Source organism: Ailuropoda melanoleuca, chromosome 6 (assembly GCF_002007445.2).
Source record: "Ailuropoda melanoleuca isolate Jingjing chromosome 6, ASM200744v2, whole genome shotgun sequence".
Lineage (NCBI taxonomy): Eukaryota > Metazoa > Chordata > Mammalia > Carnivora > Ursidae > Ailuropoda > Ailuropoda melanoleuca.
The window spans coordinates 7,136,361-7,156,907 of record NC_048223.1 but is presented as its reverse complement, the minus strand read 5'-3'; the positions used below and the strand labels follow the sequence as shown (position 1 = coordinate 7,156,907).

Sequence of the window (20,547 nt, the reverse complement as noted above, 5' to 3'; positions counted from 1 at the left end):
TTGTTTTGAAATCCTGAATAATCATAATGACGAAAATACTAATAGCGGTTACCACTCACTTCCAATTTCTAATTAAATTCTATTAAAAACAGACTTTACGTACCGGACTTTTGTCACAGGGATATGGATCTCTTTCTGCATCAACTCATATAACTGTTTGTTTCTAGTAAAAAAAAAAAAAAAATCAAGATAACTATTTAGAGAAAATTCATATCAAGATATTTCTCTTACCTTTTTTCAGTCTAGAAAAATAAAAACTGCAGTTTTATTTATATTGTATTTATAAAATATACAAAAGAAAACATTAAGCCAATATATTAAAATATATTATGCTAACTGGAAGTCGATAATAAATGCTCAAACAAGCAAGAGGTTCAGGGCCTTGTGCTTTTCGCCTTGATAAAAGGGAGCATATTTTTCATTTAGAAATAAATTTAATCTATTATCCTTCCTACAAATAAAAATTTAAAGCAAGCATTCATTTTATAGAAAGCTATTAAGATGACATGACATGAATAACATCTAATAGAATTCATCAAATAAATAATACTTTTACAAAATAAATAAATTTTGTAATCACAGACATTTTTATTTTAAACGTTCCAAATGTTCCCTATTCATGAGAGCCACATTCTTAACTTTAATAAAATACAACTGTGCCATAATGAAAAGACCACAGGGAAATATACAAAAAGAATAATTTTGGTGACTCAATCTTTGAATATAATGGAAGCATTATTAATTAGAATAATTAGAATTCTCCTGTGTCAATAAGAATACAAAAACCTTTGAAAGTCTCCTTTACCAATAAGGATACAAAAATCTCTGAAAGTCCAAATTTTAAATCTTTTATGCTTAAGAAATTAGATACAGTTGACCCTTGAATAACACAGGGATTAGGGATACTAACCCACCACAAAATCAAAAATCCGTGTGTAAAACCACATTGAGATACCACCTTACGCCAGTTAGAATGGCAAAAATTGACAAGACAAGAAACAACAAATGTTGGAGAGGATGTGGAGAAAGGGGATCCCTCTTACACTGTTGGTGGGAATGCAAGTTGCTACAGCCACTTTGGAAAACAGTGTGGAGGTCCCTTAAAAAGTTAAAAATTGAGCTACCCTATGATCCGGCAATTGCACTACGGTATTTACCCCAAACATACAGATGTAGTGAAGAGAAGGGCCATATGCACCCCAATGTTCATAGCAGCATTGTCCACAATAGCTAAATCGTGGAAGGAGCCGAGATGCCCTTCAACAGATGACTGGATTAAGAAGATGTGGTCCATATATATAATGGAATATTACTCAGCCATCAGAAAGAATGATTACCCAACATTTGCGGCAACATGGACGGGACTAGAGGAGATTATGTTAAGTAAAATAAGTCAAGCAGAGAAAGACAATTATCATATGGTTTCACTCATTTATGGAACATAAGAAATAGCAGGAAGATTGGTAGGAGAAGGAAGGGAAGAATGAAGTAGGGGGTAAACAGAAAGGGGAATGAAGCATGAGAGACTATGGACTCTGGGAAACAAACTGAGGGCTTCAGAGGGGAGGGCGGTGGGGGACTGGGATAGGCTGGTGATGGGTATTAAGGAGGGCACATATTACACGAAGCACTGAGTGTTATACACAAACAATGAATCATGGAACACTACATCAAAAACTAAGGATGTACTGTATGGTGACTAACATAACACAATAAAAAATTATTATTAAAAAAAATCCGTGTGTAAATTCTGACTGCCTCAAAATTTACCTATTAATAGCCTACTGTTGGTGGGAAGCCCTACTGATAACAGTCAATTAACACATATTTTGTATGTTCTATGTATTATAAACTGTATTCTTACAATAAAGTAAGCTAGAGAAATGAAAATGTAAAGAACATCATAAGGAAGAGAAAATACATTTACAGTACTATACTGTATTTATTGAAAAAAATTCACGTGTAAATGGACTCACGCAGTTCAAACCCATGTGTTCAAGGGCCAACTGTATTTTTAAAAATCACCTATTTTCAGATATCAAATTTAGATGGTACAGGTACTATTACATATGAAAAAAAAAAAGAGATGCTAAGGAAATTAGCAATAAGAGCAGATTANTTTAGATGGTACTGGTACTATTACATATGAAAAAAAAAAAGAGATGCTAAGGAAATTAGCAATAAGAGTAGATTGTCATAAACAGTATAAATTTAAAGATATAAACACTCAGTTAAAATTAAGAAATTTCATAATTTAGTTTAGCAGAAATTAATAGAAGGAAATGGCAATACTGTATGGGGAAGGGAGAGTTTAGGTTTTGGTACCTGAAAGCTATTGACTCCAATATTGCTCGTACGAGATGGTATTTATTGGTGGAAGGCTTCAAACCCATAAAAGAGGCACATGCACAGGGGTCATTTAATGGAGCCTAAAGGAAGAGATAGGAAGAATTTTTATTATTGTTTTAAATTATATCTGTAGACTTGAAGACATATTATGCAATAAAGACATTGCCATGGTAGAAAAAAAGAATGCTTAAAGTAATTTTAAAATAAATGACAGCCCCAAAATATGTCAACTATTAGGATAACTCTTTAATAGGACTTAAACAACGTTGGTCATAGGTATTAGACTTAGCTATACCTTCTGTCTGATTTCATACAAAGAGAAGGGACTGAAGCAGAGTAACAAGTTATTATTATTATTAATATTATTATTCTTTTTACAGAGTAACAAAATATTAAAAGTCTAGCTTTACAAGAAGAAATGAAAAGCAATCCTAGTATTTCCCCTTTTCTCCATCTGTAAAGTTTTTACACCAGAATTGTTTTTGTAGAGTGTTTTTTAAAAAATATACGTTAGTCTTAAGATAAAAAACTATAATGCAGAATATGTGTTTATGTCATAACTTACACTAGCATGTTGTCAGACATTCAAACCAAACTCTTCTATTTCTTAGCAAAATAGTCTTATTGCCTAATAGGAGAAATGACCCAGCCTAACTTGTCTTTAAGAGCCAAAGTCTTTTTTGCAAATAATGAATCATGGAACACTACATTAGAAACCAAGGATATACTGTATGGTGACTAACATAACATAATAAAAAATTATTATTAAAAAAAAAGAAAAAATTAAAAAAATAAAAGAGCCAAAGTCTTGAGCTGGAATTACGTATCTGTTGGGTGAAGTTTGTACTCATCTTTGCATCCCCAGAAAGGCAAGACAATTCTGGGACGCAAAGAGGAAGAGCAAAGACCCCTGCCAGAGTTTATAATCTCACAAGGAAAGAGACAGAAGAATGGATTCAAATTTATGAAATAAGGTCACAATAGAGGGAAGTGCTAGTGCTAGTGCTAGTGCTAGTGCTACCAGGAAATGGTGGTCCCCTGGAAAAGTGCCTTCTAGCTTCAGGGCCTTGAGACATCATCTCATTACCTGGAAAACTTTCTACCACCCTTTTTCCTAGTTAATCCTACTCCTCTTCCCAATCTTGGCTCAGATTCCTCCGGGAAAATTCTTCTTCTTCTTTTTTTTTAAAGATTTTTATTTATTTATTTGACAGAGAGAGACAGCCAGTGAGAGAGGGAACACAAGCAGGGGGAGTGGGAGAGGAAGAAGCAGGCTCCCAGCGGAGAAGCCTGATGTGGGGCTCGATCCCAGAAGGCTGGGATCACGCCCTGAGCTGAAGGCAGACGCTTAACGGCTGCACCACCCAGGCACCCCATCCGGGAAAACTTCTGATCCCAGAGACAAGACCAAGCCCCCATCATCGCTTTTACAGAACCCTAGAGTTCGCATCATATTATATACTTATAATCACGTATATTTGTGTGAACGTTTGTTAAAAGTCTATCTTCCCTGTGAAAACTCATTCCTATGTGTCTCTAGGACCTTGCACTGCATCTGGCCCCAGAGGGGATCCTCACACATTTGTTCAATCAATGAACAAACAATACTCTTCCTCATTACTTAACTGAAGAAATTCCATTTTATATCTTATCCATACGGTAGCTGTGATTTTCCTCCCATTGTGACTTTATCCTGATTATTTTTCAAATTTATTAACATATTTTGGTGATTCACTCAGTAAAAACTTATACAGTCATGCTGGCCTGTATCAGATGGTATAATACTGCAAATCTGACAGGTCAGATTCAGCCAGTTCAATTAGTCCCTAGTAGTGTGCTATGTATTTTCTGCATAAAAATATTTTCTTCTAATATACCACATTAAATCCTGGTATGACTGGCCTGAAATCACCTTTGTAAATATAACTATGCACATAATTTATAATTAATTAGTAACAGGCCAATTTGAGGGGTAATAAATTCCACAGAAACCTAAAAATTCCTTTTTGGTTAAATGACCTTGTATTAGTCAGTCCAAGTGAGTCTGTCCTTGGGATGATATCGTAGGAAAAACACTGGCAAGGTCCCTTGGGGCCTGGTCACACCTTGCCAGGACAGACAGTCTCCAACTTCCAATTTGTCACTGCCAATCCCATTGAGTAAGCCTCCCAGATCATCAACCAACCAGGAACAGCAAGACTCAGTAAAGTTTTGTTTGGAGGCCTAAGCTAACCTAGCGGACTCCTGTCCAAGGCATAGACTGCTTGTCACCATAGGCCCTTGTCACCACTGGGATTTTAGCCTCATATGCTGGGGACTTGCAGGATGGATAATGCCTCTTGTCCTTTGTCAACCGTGAACCTAAACACAAACTTCTCTGGCATCTATTTTGTATTCCCAGTGTCGCATTTTATGCCATACCATAAACCAGTACAACAGAGTGGTTAAGAACCTGGACTTTGGAATCAGAACACCTGGGCCCTGAAACCAGCTCTGCTGCTCACTAGCTGTGTGAGACCAGGCAAATGACTTAACAGCTCTAAATGTGTTTCCTCCTCTTCGGAATGGGATGATAAGAGTATCTTCTGCCTTACTGAGTTACTGAGGATTAAATGAGATAATACATGACTTTTACAACAGTGCCTGACACGGAGTAAGAATTCACTACAATTTTGTATTACTGTTATTTCTTACCAAAACCCTTCCCATTACTGACTTTCTTCATAACCCTTTCTGTGCCTTCTGAATCCTTCCTTCTATTGTAAATAAATTCTCCTAAACCATAACCAGTTCTGAGAAGTCCTCTCTACTAATTTTGTGGTTGCTATAACAGACCTGGCTCTGTGCTGGACAAATAGCTTCAGTTATAGCTATCCAGTGGAAGACCTTTAAGCTTCCATATCACAGGGATCAGAACGACACATGGCAGAACTTCCCATGATCACTCTAGGCCACTATGCATCTACTGTTAGAGGAGACACTTCCCTTCCCCCATGTCTGCTTAGGACCACATCAACATCACATTTTACCTCCCTTCACGTTTCTGAGACTCTGAGATCACAGTCACTCACAAAACCAGAGATGGCATTCCCAGTACTTGCTGGTCCCATCTCTATCCCATCCCAGGGAACTGCTTAAATCCACAGACCTTGTTGTCTATAGCAGCCACAACCCAATGCCACAACCATAGGGACTGAGCAGGACTAACTTAAAATCTGTCCAAAGCTTGAGAAGACCAGGTACTCCAGTCAGATTCTCAGATTTCTCAGAAAAAGACCATCAACAGGGGGAACTGAAGCTAAAAGGCACAAAGTGGAAGAAGGTTGTGTGTATTTCCAAATTATGGAGAAGCAGAAAGTATGAGGAAAACAATGACAATTAAGCAGAAATTATGAGGAAGAAAGAATACAGAGCAGAGCTGGTAATGAGAAAAGTAGACCCACAGAGAAGAAATCACAAAGAACATTATGAACTGCAAAGTCAGTTGCCAACTTCTCTCTAATACCAGTGAACCACCAGCTCCTCTAAGGGTAGGATAAGCAAGCCTATTCCCTGCAAACCTAAGAACCCTCATTGGAGCATGACTCCTCATCCTGTGAAGACTGGCACTGGTTCACAGTCCTGTCCATCCTATCACTGCCACCATCACGGTAACTTTCAAGTTAAGCAGGTAGCCACTGATTCCTGCCTCTGATGCCTGTCACGGATACTCTCCTAGTATCTCCCCCCACAAACCACAAGCCCTATGGGAGTGAAGCCACAATGGCTGCACCAACTGATGCTACCCCGCCGGGTTATGGCCCCCACGCTCTAGCCCACCCCTTGCTATTCCCTGAAGTGGCTGTCCTAGACTTCCCACTTTCCTCAAAGTGCCCCCAATACCCCTTTCTCAGCAGACTCCCTTGAGAAATTGAGGCTATTGGGATCTTTTAATACCTTGCCCCCTGTTATCTATGGCTATAACAATATTCCAAAATTAAAGGCAGTATCACAGATACTTGACCCTTCCTTCCCTCCATTTCTCCTATTCCTCATTTTCTTTAGTTGTTGACATAGGCTGCTTATCAGTGATCTCCCTCCTATTTTCCAAACAGCTTAGTATCAACACACTATTGTCTGAATTAACTTTCGGTTTCCACTGAGCTGTTTCAGTGCTACATTGGGAAATACTTGGTCTGCAGCCCTCCCCCACACCCCTCTCAAACCCTACATATTGCCAGGCTGCAGTCATGGCAGAACAGGGACATTTTTATTAACATGAAATTAAAAACCACATCTATGAGAGTTTTGTCTAATCTTCTGGGCTTTAGCAATACTTTTTATATTTGATATTATTTTTACAGGCATATGGACTGAGGCAGAAGTTAAAAACAGAGCTGCCAAGATTAAGTCACTATTAAGTCCCGCAGCATGTATTTCAAAAAGGGAAGAATACACAGTAGCCTAATTAAACCCTACCTTGGTTAATGACAGCTATTCATTTCAAGCTTCCTTCTGAAACCTCAATCCAACAAATATTCTTCACCCCCTGTCCTATGATGGATGCATCATGTTTCCTCACATCACCCTAAAGAGGACACAGTGCAATCTCTATCATATAGTTTATAAACTTTCAGTCCTTTAGGGTAACGTATATAGAAGGAAATTGTTACAGATATATAAAATAATGCCCGTTAAAAGTCTAGATTGGAAATATGGTATTTTTAGAGATTTAAAACACCCTGATCAAATCCTTTTCATCAGCTTCTATATTATATTATCCAAACTTTCAAATTTGGGGCTTTTTAAAATGATTGCCTGAGTATGGGATGGACTGAAAGTAAGAAAAATTTTTATTTTCTGAAAGGAAACATAATCAGAGGAGGATTAAAAGGACAGTATAAGCTTTCCAAAAAAAGGAATTTTGTATACCTGAAAAGTTTTTAAAGGTCTTTATAACAGTATACTAAAATCAAAGGCAATATCACAGGTCTTTCAACTAAATACTAAGCTAAATATTACAAAGCCAAGTCTCTTACTGGGTTCACTTTTTTATTAGGCAAAGTAACCAATACTCCACCACAACAGTTAACCAAAAGAAATTTNAAAGGAAACATAATCAGAGGAGGATTAAAAGGACAGTATAAGCTTTCCAAAAAAAGGAATTTTGTATACCTGAAAAGTTTTTAAAGGTCTTTATAACAGTATACTAAAATCAAAGGCAATATCACAGGTCTTTCAACTAAATACTAAGCTAAATATTACAAAGCCAAGTCTCTTACTGGGTTCACTTTTTTATTAGGCAAAGTAACCAATACTTCACCACAACAGTTAACCAAAAGAAATTTTGATTTTTAAAAAGTTAATGAAGCTTATAAATAACTGCAAAACATACCCATACACGTGTGTGTGTGTGTGTGCGTGTAATCTTAACATTATTTTTTTAATTCTCAATGGGACACTTCTTCTAAGTTAAAAATGCCAATATATGGATATATCTTTCCCCACTGGGAAATGGCTACTTTTGGTTCTGATAAAGTAATGCTAAATCTTATGCAAAAGTTCTGTACTAAACCTGCCAACTTCTTATTTCCACATGGGTGGCGCTCTAGGCTGAATTTGCTGTTCTCTTTCCTGCAATTTGTGCCAAGTCACAGCTCCTCAGAACAAACCTTTACCTTCATACAGCTCAGTGCCCAAATTTTCAGGTGAGGGAGTGGCAGGTACATAATTTTGAGTGTGGGTGTGAAGAGAGAAATGTCTGTAGTTGCCATTGACTAAAAAAAATAAAAAATTAAAAATAAATACCTGCAATCCACTAAAAGATGGAACAAAATAGACTCCTTCAGAATCTTCTAAACTTTTGGCCATTTTTTCAGTCTCAGCAGCATCTGTGAAAAGGTCTACAAAAACAAAAACAAATAATTTAAAAACCCCTAAAACAAAACAGAAGGGCTGGGGAGGGACAAACAGGTTTATGTTATATGACCAGTGTTTACCTGCACTCACATTTATTACCAGTACAGTATGAAAGGGTCACCACAAAGGCCAATCTGCTCTAGTNCAAATAATTTAAAAACCCCTAAAACAAAACAGAAGGGCTGGGGAGGGACAAACAGGTTTATGTTATATGACCAGTGTTTACCTGCACTCACATTTATTACCAGTACAGTATGAAAGGGTCACCACAAAGGCCAATCTGCTCTAGTACTATTTGGGCTCCCACACTGCTCAGGTTTAGGGGCCCGTGGAAGGTCTTAGATGGGCTCTGTATGCAGCATATCTTATTTCTTCTTTTAAAAATATTTGGGCTGTTTACAGGGCACCTGGGTGGCTCAGTTGGTTGAGCGTCTGACTCTTGATTTCAGCTCAGGTCATGATCTCAGGGTCGTGGGATCAAGCCCCACATTGGGCTCCACGCTCAGTGTGGATCTGCTTAAAATTCTCTCTCCCTCTCCCTCCACAACCCGTCCCCCTGCCACCGCATGCATGCTCTATGTCTCTATCTCTTTCTCAAATAAATAGATAAATCTTCAAAAATAAATAAAGGTATTTGGACTGTTTAAAAATAAATTCTCTGTGTGTTTTGGCATTAAAATAAATTATCCTCCTGAAGATAATCTGATGAAAAGAACCTCTCTACTGAATCCACTGAGAAACTACTCCAACTAATGAGTTCAATAAGGGGCCACCAATAAGTAGATAATACTAAAAGCCAAATTTTAAGAAACAAACAAAAAATCAAGATCTAATTAATTTAGTACACTATTTTTACTGGAGTATATAACATACTTAGAGAAAACTGCACAAATCCCAAGTGTATAATGGGGATGACTTTTCACAGTGTGAATACACCAGGTAACCAATACCCAGATCAAGATACAAACTTNAACAAAAAATCAAGATCTAATTAATTTAGTACACTATTTTTACTGGAGTATATAACATACTTAGAGAAAACTGCACAAATCCCAAGTGTATAATGGGGATGACTTTTCACAGTGTGAATACACCCAGGTAACCAATACCCAGATCAAGACACAAACTCTCGTTTAACATAATGCTTGTGAAATTCACTCATGTTGTTACAAACAGTTGCACTTCATTCTTAGCCATGTATAATAGTCTACTGTGTGACTACACACAATTCATTAAGCTGTTCCATAGCTCATATGCATTTGGTTAGTTTCTAGTTTCTGGCTAATATAAATAGGCCACTTTGAACACTCATAGGCATTCTTCTTCGTGAACATATGTACATGTTTCTGTTTGCTATATACCAAGGGATGGAACTGGTCCCAAGGTCTACGCATTTTGTACTAGCTTTAGAAGATACTGCCAAAACATTTTCCAAAGTGGTTATACCAAATTAAGGCTCCTGACAACAGTATGAAAATTCCAGTTATGCCATATTCTTGCCAATAACTGATACTATGTTTTTCATTTTAGCTATTTTGGAGGTATTGCATGACAGTTTGATTTTGTTTTCTCTATTAACTAATGAAGTTGAAATCCTTTTCATTGACCATTTGGATATCCTTGTTTGTGAAGTAACTCCTGAATAAGCATGTAGGACAGACAGCACAGATCAGATGATAAAGCTCAAGAATCAGTCATAATAAAAATTGATGGCTTTTTACAGCCTTAAGTAAATTGGTTTAATTTTAATTTTATGTTTTGTTATATTCTTATAATGAAAAATTAGTTAAAAACAAGAAATTTCAGGAACACCTATGTTAAAACTCAAGATAATAAGGATCGTTCAATAATAACTACAAATTTTATCCAAAATGAATTCTCAGATCCATTAGTCACATTTGTTTGGTCAAAATGTTCATATAACACATCAAAATATCTCTAGTACTTCAAAAACTAGTATTAAAAAAATAACATTGGTTTTCGGGGCACCTGGGTGGCTCAGCTGGTTAAGCGTCAAACTCTTGGTTATGATCTCAAGGTTGTGAGATGGAGCCCTGCAACAGGTTCTGGGCTCCATGCTCAGTACAGAGTCTGCTTGAGATTCTCTCACTCTCCTTCTGTTTCTCCCCCCACTTGCATGTTCTTTTTCTCTCTCAAATAAATCTTTAAAAAAATAAATAAAAATAACACTGGTTTTGGAATCTATGTTTTAAAAAATCATGCCCAAATGTCTACATTTTTTAAATTGAAATTTGGAAAACATACAAGATGGCTGGTTTGAGGAAAGTTTTCGGCAACAGGTGAAGAAATGGGGGGGTAAGGAATTTAGTTTATTTACATTCTTCACTGGTTGTTCCATACTTGCTTAAAGAATTTCTCTAGGGGCGCCTAGGTGGCTCAGCTGTTAATCATCTGCCTTCTGCTCGGGTCATGAATCCCAGAGTCCTGGGGTTGAGCACCGCTCGGTCGGGCTCCCTGCTCGGTGGGAAGCCTGCTTCTCCCTCTCACACTCTCCTTGCTTGTGTTCCCTCTCTCGCTGTCTCTGTCAAATAAATAAATAAAATCTAAAAAACAAAAAAAAAAAAAAGAATTTCTCTAAATAATCTTCCACTTAAACTGATCTCAAATGAGCTTATTGATAGAGAAAATCTTTGAGAGTAAGCTGATTTCACTCTCTCTCTCCCACTGAACAGCTAAGGATCTTGGATGGAATGTATGCAAAAGCTAGGACTCAGAAGAATAAGGCTGGTCAGGGAATTCTAAGTAACACCAAATCGGTGGTGAGTTTCCTGTTTTTATTTTCTCTGATTATCTCCTGGCCTAGACTCAGGGGTAGCCTAAAACCTGACACCTAGGTCTGTACACTGGGTGCAAATTTGAAGAGTTTCTAGAGAAGAACCCTTTTTCTAGTCTGAGGAGCAGGCCTCAGGAGTCTCTATAGGACAGAAAGTGAGATTACTCTGGATTTTGCTTTTTGGATATTTTTTCACTCTACCTGGACAAGAAGGAGAAAAGGCATTGAAGAGAGAGAAAACGGAACTTCATGGATCTGTGAGATAACAAGAAATGGCCTAACATTTCTGTGATTTAAATCCCAGAAGGAAAAGACAAAGAATGCAGTCCAGATAAACTATCTGAAGGAAAAAAATGACTGTAAACATCCCATAATGGTAAATCTATAGATTCAAGAAGTTCAGAACAATCCCAACTGGATAAACATAAAGAAAGTAATGCCCAGGCGTATCATAATAAAACTGAAAATTAAAACCTGAAGGCAAAGAAAAAGTCTTAAAAGCAACCAGATTATATATTGGGGAACAAACATTCAAATGACTGGAGGTTTCTCATGAAGGTCTGAAGGCAGTGGAACATCTTTTTAAGTACCAAAAGAAAAGAAACGTTAACCTAGAATTCTATTTTATTTATTTATTTGAAAGAGGGGGTAGGGGCAGAGGGAGAGGGAGGAGCAGACTCCCCGCTGAGCAGGGAGCCTGATGCGGGGCTCAATCCCAGGACCTGAGATCATGATGTGAGCTGAAAGCAGACGCTTAGCCAACTGAGCCACCTAGGCACCCCTCAACCTAGAATTCTATATCCCAGTAAAAATATCCCTCAGAAATAAAGACAGTCTCTGATGAAGGAGAATTAAGAGAGTTTGTTAACAAACATAGTATAAAAGATGTGTTAATCTATATGCAAAAAAACAAAAAAAGAACCTTGACCTAAACTTCACACCTTCTAAGAAAATTAATTCAAAACTGTTATACATCTAAATGTAAAACATAAACCATAAAACTTTTAGATGAAACCATGGGAGAAAAATCTGTGTGACTCTGGTTTGGCCAAGAGCTCTTAGATATGATACCCAAAGCATAATCCACAGAACAAAAAACTGATAAATTAAACTTTACCAATTTAAAAACTTTTACTCTGCAAAGGACACTGCTTAAAAAATGAAAACATATGCTACAATCTAGAAGAAAATATTTGCAAGTCATATATTCCAAAAAGGACCTATATTCAAAATCAAAAAAGAACTCTCAAAACTCAACTAAGAAAACCCAATAAAAACTGCACAAAAGATATGAAGATACTTCACCAAAGAAGATATATAGATGGCAAAAAAGCACATGAAAAGGTGTTTAATATCATTAACCATTAGAAAAATGCAAATTAAAAACAGAATAAGATACCATTACACACCCAGTATAATGGCTAGAACTAAAAACTAAACAAAAAACAAAAATTGACAATACCAAACACTGGAGCAACACAAACACACACACATTGTTGGTGAGAACATGAAATGGTATGGCCACTCTTAAAAACAGCCTGGCGGGTTTTTCTTTTTGTGTGTTTTACAAAGATAAACTCATACTTATTTATGAGTATGTATGTTTGTTTGTTTATTTATTTATTTAGAAGAGTTATATTTTGGGGTGGGAAATTCTGCTTTCCTTTACTGTTTTGTTTTTTTTTTTTAAGATTTATTTATTTGAGAGAGAGCACACATAGAGGGAGAGGGAGAAGACGACACTCCACTGAGCAGGCAGCCCAATGTGGGGCTTGATCCCAGGACCCTCGGATCATGACCTGAGCTGAAGGCAGATGCTTAACCAACTGAGCCACCCAGGTGCCCCATCAGTATATGTTTATATAACACATATAATATCGTGTTTATATGAGCCAGCAATCCCACTCTTAGGCATTTATCCTAGAAAAATGAAATCTGGGGTGACTGGGTGGCTCAGTCAGTTAGGCATCTGCCTTCGGCTCAGGTCATGGTCCCAGAGTCCCGGGATCAAGCCCTCCATTGGGCTCCCAGCTCAGTGGGGAGCCTGCTTCTCCTCTCTCTCTCAAATAAATAAATAAATAAATAAATCTTTAAAGATAAAAAAAGAAAAAGAAAAATTAAATCTAATGTTCATGCCAAAACCTGTTACATGAATGTTCATATAGTGGCTTTGTTTATAATCACCCAGAACTGTAAACAACAGCCCACATGTCCTTCAGTCGGATAATGAATGAACAAACTGTGATATATTCATAACACAGAAAACTGCTGAGTAATACAATGGAATGATCTGATACATACAAAAACATGGATGAATTTCAAAGGCATTATGTTGAGTAAAAGAAACCTTCTCAACTGGTTGTATGATTCCACTCATTCCAGTATCCATTTATATGATTCCATTTATATGGGAGCCATTTAAATGATACTGTGCAAAAGGTCAAAAGCTTCATGATACATAAGACTTCTATTCCAGCCCCCAACTTCCACAATTCATCCAACCAGGTCTTCACTGATGTAAAAGATGCAATGAGGAAAGAAGCTATGGAGAAACAATATCAAACATTTTTGGCAGAAATGAAAAATGGCAGGGTTCCTATAGAGAGGAATTTGGCAATGTCTAACAGAATTATAATGTATTTATCCTTTGACGTAGCAATCTCACTTCTGGGAATTTATTGTTAAGACATACCTCCAACAATATGAAAATCCATATCCACGATGTTATTCACTGCAGCCCTATTTGTATTTGCAAAATATTGGAAATTACTTAAGTGCCCCAGTACAGGAGATTGGCTGGCTAAACTGTGTACATACACATAGTGGAATACTGGGCAGCTGTGAAAAAAAGGAAGATCTCTGTGAACTGATGAGAAGTGATTCCCAGAATATACTTTTAAGTGAAGATGGCAAAGTACGAAAGAGCATACATAGCTTATCTTTTATGTAAGAAATTAGGGAATATAAGAAAACATGCATTATCCTAAATGTTTTTGCAAAAAGACATACGAAGGATATACCAAATACTAATGAAGTGATTACAAGATGTAGGGAGACAGGATGAAGGGACAGGTGAGAGAGTCAACTTTTCTGAGCATATCTTTTTTGATGTTGGGAATCAAACTAAAATTCCACATTAAAAATAAGTTGAAAATGTTTTTAAAAAGGATGCAGATAGGGGGAAAACTAAAACTGAATGATAACAGAAAACAAACAAGCCCAATCACAGAAAACAAACAAACCCAATCTATTTCAAATTAATAAAATCACTGAAGGGAGAAAAAGAACTAACTGAAGTAACTTGTGAATAGTGTACTTTGACCACACACCCTTGATATAAAGGAAAAAACCTGCACACAATCTTGAGCAAATACTGTTTGTTGTAGTGGGACGGGACTAGTAATTCTGAAGCTCTTTTGTGTATTTTAAGATTGAGTAAATGAATACATAATATTAATGGTGTCAGGAGTCAGGGTTCTCGATGTGGAAAATGGGATGTAAAGATATAGAACAGAAAAAGCCAAGCAAAGATGCTTAGGAGCTAAACTGAAATTGGAGGTATGATATAATTTCAAAAATTTTAAACACATCCTGGGGCACCTGGGTGGCTCAGTCAGTTAAGCGTTGGCTCTTGATTTTGGCTCTCGTCATGATCTCAGGGTCGTGAGATTTGAGCCCCATGCTGGGCTCCGAGCTCAGTGTGGAGTCTGCTTGTCCCTCTCTCTCTGCTCCTCCCCACCCCTCCCAAATCAATCAAATCTTAAAAAACATTTTTAACACATACACACGCACACTTCTAGCTCTGCTGAAATCTGCTGCTAATCACTGTTTTTATTTTTATTTATTTTTAATCTTACTATTATTTTTTAAAGTAGGCTCCACACCCAGTGTGGGGCTGGAACTCGTGACCCTGAGATCAAGAGTCACACACTCTACCAACTGAGCCAGCCAGGCACCGTGTCAATCATTATTTTTAAATACCATTTCCCACTCACAGGAATTAGGGCTCATTGGGAAAGTAGCTAATTCCAGGGTAGGAGGAGGAAAAACACAAGATGAGCTTAAAACATCTTGTGCCAGAAACTAAGAAAGTGCTAAGAAAAAAAAAAAATAGATAGATATGGACATTTAAAAGACACAGAAGACAGTTTGAAGAGATTTGCACTGGTTAAATCTGGGACAAACTGAACATGAAAATAAGAACTATAAAAATTATAACCTGTTGAATGAAATAAGAAACCATGAATTTATAGTGATAATAAGTAAATAAAAGGGGTGAAGGGAAAGCTCTTCGTTACACAACACAATGCTCACTAATTAACATGGAGGGGATAATAGAGTTAGCAAACACCATTTTGCAACCATCGAGTGAAGACTGATACAGGCAGGAATTATCAATGAATGCTAAATTTAGGGGATAGGAGAAGTTTGAGGGAAAATGGGATATCTGACTACTTTCAAAGTATCTCCCACATATTATCTATTACGAGAGAGAGAGGTGAAAACAGTAGAGAAACTGGAAAACATCTTATGCATGTGAACAAAATTTACCAGGACCAAAACAGGACTAATGGACACCCTGCACCTCCAAGTATATATCAAGAAGGATACAGTTATCATTTATGTATGGCTTCAGCCAAAACCACATGACACGGACCTACTCATAAGAACCCAAACTGAAGGATATTCTAGAAAATAACCGGCCTGTGTCTTTCAAAAATGTCAATGGCATGAAACACAAAGGTGAGGCAGTGCCACAAGATTAAAGGAAATTACACAATAAGCAACGACAGACTGGATCTTGTACTGGGGAAGAACTGCCATGAAGGATGTTACTGGGACATCTGATAAAATTGGGATATGGACTGTAAAGCTGGTAAAAGTATTATATCCAATGTTAACTTTTCTCAAGTTCATAACCATACTTTAGATAAGAGAATATTCTTGTTTTTAAGAAATACGCCATGAAATACTACAGGAAAAAGAGTATGATGAATGCAATCTGCTCTTAAAGACCACAGAAAATGATATAGCTAGCTATCTGTCCTGCAGTATCTAGGATAGATGGATGGATGGTACGTAGGTCAATAGAGCAATCATGGTAAAATGTTAAAAATTAGCAAACCTGGGGGGGCATCTGGCTGGCTCAGTCAGTAGGGTGTGAGACTTTTGGTCTTGGGGTTGTACACTAAAGCCTCACATTGGGTATAGAGATTAATTTAAAAAATAAAATAAAATCTTTAAAAAATAGCAAATCTGGGATAAAGGGTGTATTAAAGTTTTTGAGCCGTTTTTACAATTTTAAGTTTGAAACAAAATAAAAAGTTAAAACAGTTCTAATTTTCACCTCTTTATACATAGAGTACCAATTCTCAGGTATTTTTAAAAGAGATTTAATTTATCAATTTTACTTTTTATTATTTCTCAGTTATAATTTGTATGTCCTTATATGTTTTGGCTGGGAAGTTTATTATGCTTCTCTCCTTTTTCTTATTAATAAGCATTTACCATTTTCCTCTAAGTACTGTTTTTACAGAATTACAGACATTTTCTATATTTTTTGGAGACTATCAAATTATGTTTTGAAGTTTTCCTTGGCTCTATGCTACTTAAGAAAAGACATTTCATAATCCCCTCCTTACATCCAAACTGGAGGGGATTATGCTAAGTGAAATAAATCAAGCAGAANTCAAATTATGTTTTGAAGTTTTCCTTGGCTCTATGCTACTTAAGAAAAGACATTTCATAATCCCCTCCAGTTCCATCCAAACTGGAGGGGATTATGCTAAGTGAAATAAATCAAGCAGAAAAAGACAATTATCATATGGTTTCACTCATATGTGGAACATAAGGAATAGGGCAGAGGACCATAGAGGAAGGGAGGGAAGTCTGAAGGGGAAGAACTCAGAGAGGGAGATAAACCACGAGAGACTCAGGACTCTGGAAAACAAACTGAGGGTTTCAGAAGGGAGGGAGTGGGGGAATGGGGTAGCCGGGTGATGGGTATAAAGGAGGGCAAATGTTGTGATGAGCACTGGGTGTTATACGCAACTAATGAATCGTTGAACATTACATGAAAAACTAATGGTGTACTATACGTGGGCTAACTGAACATAATAATAATAAAAAAAGAANAACTCAGAGAGGGAGATAAACCACGAGAGACTCAGGACTCTGGAAAACAAACTGAGGGTTTCAGAAGGGAGGGAGTGGGGGAATGGGGTAGCCGGGTGATGGGTATAAAGGAGGGCAAATGTTGTGATGAGCACTGGGTGTTATACGCAACTAATGAATCGTTGAACATTACATAAAAAACTAATGGTGTACTATACGTGGGCTAACTGAACATAATAATAATAAAAAAAGAATTAGGGAAATGGACCTCCAAAGTCATGGTGTCAGCCCCTAGCCATACAACCAGGGGACCAGGAGTCATACACATTATGTAAAAAATGTTTCTCCTGAGATTATTCTACGGAAGCTAGCCATGGGAAACAATTATTCTCTTTAATGAGACAAAACTTTACATAGACTCCATATAGAGGCAACAGAACACAGGAGGAAAGAACTACAATAAAATATTCATATAGACCTGGACTTGAAACCTAGCTTTACCTTTCACTAGCTGTGTGACCTTAGACAAGCTACTTAACTTCTCTAGGTCTCAATAACCTCATTGTGAAACAGGAAATAAAAAGACTACTCAATTCACAGATCTTATTTGAGGATTAAAAAGCATAGTGCTTACAGCAAAGAAACAACCTAAGTATCTGTCAACAGATAAGTGGATAAAGAATATGTATTATGATATATAATATATAATGGAATATTATTATTCAGCCATGAGAAAGAAGAAAATCCTGTCACTGTGACAATATGAACGAACCTTGAAACAAGTCATAAAGAGAAGGACAAATACTATATGATCTCAATTATACGTGGAATATAAAAAAGCCAGACTCACAGAACCAGACAGTAGAGTGGTGCTTACCTGGGGCTGGGGTGTGGGGGACGTGGGGAGAGGTTGGTCAAAGGGTACAAACTTCCAATTACAAGATGATTAAGGTCTGAGGATCTAATATACAGTATGGCGATTATAGTTAATAATACTGTATCATATACTTGAAAGTTGCTAAGAGGGTTGCTAAATGTTCTCAAAACAAAAAAGAAACAGTAATCATGTGACGTGATGAAGCTATTAGCTGATGCTATGGTGATAACTGTTTTGGAATATATGTGTATCAAGTCTAAGTGTTGCATACCTTAAACTTACACAGTGTTACGTGTGAATTATATCTCAATAAAGCTGTGGGATGAAGGAAACAAAAAAAGAAAGAAAGAAAAGAAAACACACTTCAAATTTCCATGCGGTGAAGTACCATTTAAATACTGTTTTTGCTATTTATTTCTAACCATATTACATAATAGCCTGAGATGTTCCACTCCATTTCTTTTCAAAATATGACACTGAGAAAAGGATTTGTGTATGTGTGTGTGTGTGTGTCTGTGTGTGTGTTTAGAAAAGGATTTCGGTGACCTTGAAATGAAAACATAAATGAACAGAAAGAAGAATGAAGAACAAAAAAAAATGTACACTCTTTTGTCTATTCTTGACCAGCACTTTAACCCGTAAGTTATGTAGCATGGAATTAAAATCACTTATGGGAAGAAGAAGAAAAAAAGAAAAGAATACCATTTTGAAACTTTTAACAGAAACATTACTTTCTTTCCCTTTTTTTAGGTGGGGAAGGGGCAAAGGGAGAGAGGCAGATTCTTAAGCAGCCTCCACGCCCAGCATGGAGGCCAATATGGGGCTCCAAGCAGGGATTGATCTCACAATTACCTGAACAGAAATCAAGAGTCAGATACTTAACCAACTGAGCCACCCAGGCATCCCACATTACCTTCTTTTATAGAACAACCATACATTACACATAAAATATTTAAACCTAGCTTAATTAGGGGCTCTTTTTAGGGGCGCCTGGGTGGCACAGCGGTTAAGCGTCTGCCTTCGGCTCAGGGCGTGATCCCGGCGTTGTGGGATCGAGCCCCACATCAGGCTCCTCTGCTATGAGCCTGCTTCTTCCTCTCCCCCTCCCCCTGCTTGTGTTCCCTCTCTCGCTGGCTGTCTCTATCTCTGTCAAATAAATAAATAAAATCTTAAAAAAAAAAAAAAAGGGGCTCTTTTTAGTGTTAAGATAATTTCAATCTCTTAAAGAGGTATTCAAAACTATGTTCTTAACGTACAAAAATGAAGATTTTACATTACAGTAAGAAATCTTTTATCAGTTTGGTATAAGAACAGTTCAAATAAAATAGAACAAAGTCCGGGCTGCTACCAGGAAAAAAAAAACAACTTTTATTTTTTTTAAACACCATATTTATACACTTTGCTTTCTCCATGTGGAGATCTTTGATCTATTTCTTTTTGGCTGGAGTATCTCCTTGGGTAATTTCCTCAGAAAATACATACTGCACAGCCAGGAAATGTCCCTTTTCCACTTAATATGAACGATAGCTTAGCCAGGCACCAGAATATTGGCTCATTGTTCTTTTTTCTCCATAATATGTACATGTTGTTCCACTTTCCAAATTTTACAACTACCTTCCATGCCAGTGTATTTTTTTCTCTCTACATAAACTGTTCTTCCTATCTTGAAGCTTTTCTTTATTCTTGGGAATCAGGTAATTCATACACATATGACTGTCTTAGTTTGTATCTTTTTTTTTTTTTTTAACTTAGTAAGCTATTTCAGTCTGAAAACTAGGGTCTTTCTTCTGCTCACGGAAATTTATTTTCAATTTATTTGCTTCAATTTTTACATTTTTGTAACCCCATTTCCATAACAACATTTTTATATGCCAAAAGAGACTACTATTCATGTATTTTTTTATCTCTTTCCTCTGTATCTCTTACCTCTTAATTTTATCTTCTTTTTCTCTCTTTTTTGACTTTAAATTCTTTCTGATTCCTATTTGGATTTTTAGCACTATTTTATGTTGGTTTGTTTTGTTTTGTTTTTTGTTTTTACATTTTATATCTCATGGTTTTTGTTCTTCAAAACTCTTTATGTTTTCCAAACATTTCTTTGTAATATTTTCTTTCGCCTCTTTAAGTTTGACTTTTGTTGGTACGCTTTTTTTTTTTTTAAGATTTTATTTATTATTTATTTGACAGAGAGAGACAGCCAGCGAGAGAGGGAACACAAGCAGGGGGAGTGCGAGAGGAAGAAGCAGGCTCCCAGTGGAGAAGCCTGATGTGGGGCTCGATCCCAGGACCCTGGGATCACGCCCTGAGCCGAAGGCAGACGCTTAACGACTGTGCCACACAGGCGCCCCTGTTGGTACGCTTTTGATCTTCTGTTTCTTCCATTCCATCTGCCTTTGTAGGAGCTATCTATTGAGGCTGTTCACCCCTTCAGGGTGCTGTATGTTCTTACATTGTGCTGTCTTTGAGGTCAGGCTTATGGGGTTGTCAGGCCATGAGAGGTACGGGAGTGAACCCG

At 37.0% G+C, this 20,547-nt stretch overlaps 1 protein-coding gene across 1 annotated transcript in view; it reads right to left on the bottom strand.

The window, feature by feature from the left end:
• GK5 (glycerol kinase 5) overlaps nucleotides 1–20,547 on the bottom strand; it is a 71,908-nt gene that overhangs the window by 7,673 nt on the left and 43,688 nt on the right. The window contains exons 11-13 of the mRNA XM_034661815.1: nucleotides 8,137–8,231; nucleotides 2,326–2,429; nucleotides 104–163 (exon numbers count right to left, since the gene is read on the bottom strand). Of these exons, the coding sequence (XP_034517706.1) occupies nucleotides 104–163; nucleotides 2,326–2,429; nucleotides 8,137–8,231 (259 nt within the window). The remainder of the gene's footprint in view (nucleotides 1–103; nucleotides 164–2,325; nucleotides 2,430–8,136; nucleotides 8,232–20,547) is intronic.